General features: G+C 40.2%; 1 protein-coding gene across 1 annotated transcript in view; it reads left to right on the top strand.

Moving 5' to 3' along the window:
• The window catches only part of LOC118333399 (transcription factor COE3-like), a gene marked incomplete in the record, with an annotated part of 64,521 nt that overhangs the window by 42,050 nt on the left and 18,915 nt on the right, over positions 1 to 3,556 (top strand). Inside the window, 2 exon segments of the mRNA XM_035669006.1 lie at positions 279 to 344; positions 1,789 to 1,963. Of these exon segments, the coding sequence (XP_035524899.1) occupies positions 279 to 344; positions 1,789 to 1,963 (241 nt within the window).

A 3,556-nucleotide genomic window follows, 5' to 3' on the forward strand; every position in this document is an offset into this window, starting at 1 on the left:
CAGCGGCCCGGGTTCGATTCCAGCCTGCTACCAGCTCTCACTATCAAATAAAGGCAATAAAAAACACAACAGTAATTTAATAAACGTGAATATTTGCTGGTTTTTTTTGAGGATTTTCTTTACAGTCGGACAGAAAACAACTTTTTAAGAGTCTAAGTATCCAGTTTAAATAACTTAAAACTTTAAAGTGTGCAGATTTACATCAGAATAACAAATGGACCGTCTCTCTGTCTGTCTCTGTCTGTCTGTCTCTGTCTGTCTGTCTGTCTGTCTGTCAGGAGGTGCTGTTGAAGCGAGCAGCCGACCTGGTGGAGGCTCTGTACGGGATGCCGCACAACAACCAGGTGAGTCTGCAGCTTCTGTCTGACCTTTGACCTCCACTGCACATAAACAGCTGACCACCTTCAGCTCTTTAAATAACGAGTCTGTTTGAACTTTAATTCACTTTAATTTACTTTAATTACACAAAGAAACAATTTAAAACCTTTATTCACCAAAATCAGAGTTTATACCTTTTAATTAGTTTGTTTCACTCCTTCACTCCTTCACTCCTTAACTCCTTCTGTCCTTCACTCCTTCCCTCCCTCCCTCCCTCCCTCAGTGTATGATGGTGGTTTTCCTACATGGCTTTTACAACCCGTTATTTAACAGATGCTTCAGTTCTTAAATTAAACTTGTTAAACAGAACCAGGACACGGTGCATTCACTAACTCACCACTAAAAACATTCTCACTGTTTTATCAAAAACAGGTTTTTATGTTTCCGTTCATAAGCTTTGTTTTGAGCAGATTGGTTTGATATATATAAACCTTAATTTAATCTTTTAATCTCATTTTCAGGAGAGACCTGAATGCATCGTCTATAAAAAGATAAAACAAACATTTTAAAATGTACAATATCGATTGTGATAATTATAACAGAACCGTAATAAAAACAGGATAATAGTTCAATAATAGTTAAAACTAACTCACTGGAAGTACAGTAAGAATTTGGGCTCTTTTGTATTAAAGCTGCAAGTGTTTGATTAGTTATCAACTATTAAATTAATCACAAGTTACTTTGATAATTGATTAATAATTTTCAGTCATTTATGACATTTTATGGACCAAACAACTAATCGATCGATTAATACAAAAACGCTCTTTACACTCACACAAGCACCAAATAGGGGCTCGTCCGGGATCCAACCGCATATATTATAAATATTAAATCATATTTTTATCATATCATATTTACTCCTCGAGGTTTTTCTCAGCGTTCTGCTTTGTTTGGTTTTCTGGTAGATTTGGATAATCGATTAATAGTAAGTAAGTAAAAGTTTCTTAAGAATTTAAAATTTTTTTATTCTCTGATTTCAGTTTCTCCAAAGTGAATATTTGCTGGTTTCTTTCATAAAGTAAAAAGCAAATATTATATAATATTATACAGTAAACTGAATATCTTTGGACATTTTTCTCAGATTTTATGAAGAAAACAACTAATCGATTAATGGAAGAGTTTATAAAAAACTACAACTTCTCACTTTATGCAAAAGCGATCAATAAATGGGGGCTCATCCGGGACCAATTTTTGGTTTTGGTAGCTTTCTGCTATTCTGATAATCAATTATTCCTTTTCGGTCATTTTTAATGGAAAATATAAAAAATTCAAATTTTAAAAAAAGAAGTATTTGAATTTGTTAATAATAAAATTAAAATAATCGTTAGCTGCAGCTGCACTTTCTGATTTGCTACACCAGTGTTTATAAAGTCATCCATCTTTGATCACATACCTCTTTCCCCCCCGCAGGAGATCATCCTGAAGCGGGCAGCCGACCTCACCGAGGCGCTCTACAGTGTCCCCCGCAGTCACAACCAGCTGCCGTCTCTCACCGGCTCGGCCGCTCACTCGGGGATGATGGGCGTGAACTCGTTCAGCAGTCAGCTCGCCGTCAACATCTCCGAGGCCTCGCAGGCCGACCAGGGTGAGGGCTCGCTGCTACCCACAATCCTCTGGGGGGGAGGGAGCGGGGTGCTTTGGGGGTTATAGACACTGTGTGTTGTGTTTGCTTCCACAAATAAAAAGTCTCTGTTTATGTAACGTTACTGCGCGTCTTCTTGTACTGTTTAAGATAGCATCAGCTAACTAGCAGTTACGTTACGAGTCAGGCTAACGACAATTAAAGTAAGCGTCCAGATACATTTCTGAGCTGGAAGCTGTGGGTGGAGCTTACTGAGCACTTTAATGACGACGATTTTACTTCCTGGGCGAAAATATTCACAATGACTCGTTAACGTTGGCTAATAAATAGCTAGCTGTTCACAAAAAACTGAAATGAAACTGCTGGAACATCCAGCAGTTTCTTTTCTGTATACCCAGATTGTGTTGTGCTGCATTTAGTAATTTTTACCTCTGAATTATTATAAATAAGCCCAATCTGGTGCAGGACCTAATGTATGATGTATTTTATAAAAATGGTACCAGAACCGAACATTTCTTTACGATTCCCAGCCCAGTTTTTGGGCCTCGAGCTGCAGAAGTTTGGGAAGCGGCGCTGTAGTGAGGATTCGGTGCAGCAGGTCGGCGAACAAACAAACTGCAGTGTGTGTTCAAGGATCAGTGATGGGGTTTTAATAGTTTTTGTGGCACAGAGGAAGAAGATGAATCAGGCTGAGATACATTCACTGCTGTTGGCCAGAAGCAGTCATTCTGCTTCTGTCACGGACGCTCAGGAAAACGTGCAGCGAGCAGCTTGTGAACACGCGTCGACAGGAAGCAGATAGAGCTGCTTTTACTCCCCGGACACCCTGCCTCCTCCCTCCCTCCCTCCCTCCGCTAAATCGTCGTCTGCTTTTCACATCGGCCCGGCAGCGAACACCTTACAGGAATCCATGAGGTCATGGGAAACAAGGCTGCAGGATTCATAAGTCGGTAGTTTATGTGCACGGATCTCTCCGGTCGGAAACATTACACCAAGGATCTGACCGCCGTTATGAAGTATGAAACGGGCTCTCTGTGCCCCTCGCAATTATCTGCCGTGATTAAAACATTAATAAAAACAGTGGCTCCCGAGCCCAGGCCTTATCAGCCGGACGAGGAGAGTAATTTACGGCGCTAATTCAGAGCAGCCCGGCCTGCTCAGCGTCATGTCGTCCTCCTGGAAGATGGACGGCGGTTTTTCTGCTTCTTCTGGAGTTCGTCTTCGTTCCTCTGCTTCAATTTGACAGCTGATGAGTGGAGGAAGAAGAGGAGAGTCTGACAAACATTCATTTACTTTATATACTTTATTTTTAAAGTTTACTGGTAGAAAAATAAAATAAATATGTAAAAAACTAAACAAAATAACCAATAAATATTTAATAAATTAAAAACAGCACCAAATGTAAAGCAAACACAACTAGACTTTAATTAAATTGTAGCTTACAGCGCCACCAGTGGGCGTTCAGTGAACTGCAGTCAGAGTCCTGTCGCTCTGTACTCTGTCTGTAGACGCGAGCATCATCCATCATCAGACCAGTAGAAAGCTATCGTTAGCTTTTCTACCGCTACATCATTTATTGTTGGCTAAAATCTACAC

This window comes from Morone saxatilis, unplaced genomic scaffold, assembly GCF_004916995.1.
Source record: "Morone saxatilis isolate NCDOM2014 unplaced genomic scaffold, NCSU_SB_2.0 Contig22, whole genome shotgun sequence".
Lineage (NCBI taxonomy): Eukaryota > Metazoa > Chordata > Actinopteri > Moronidae > Morone > Morone saxatilis.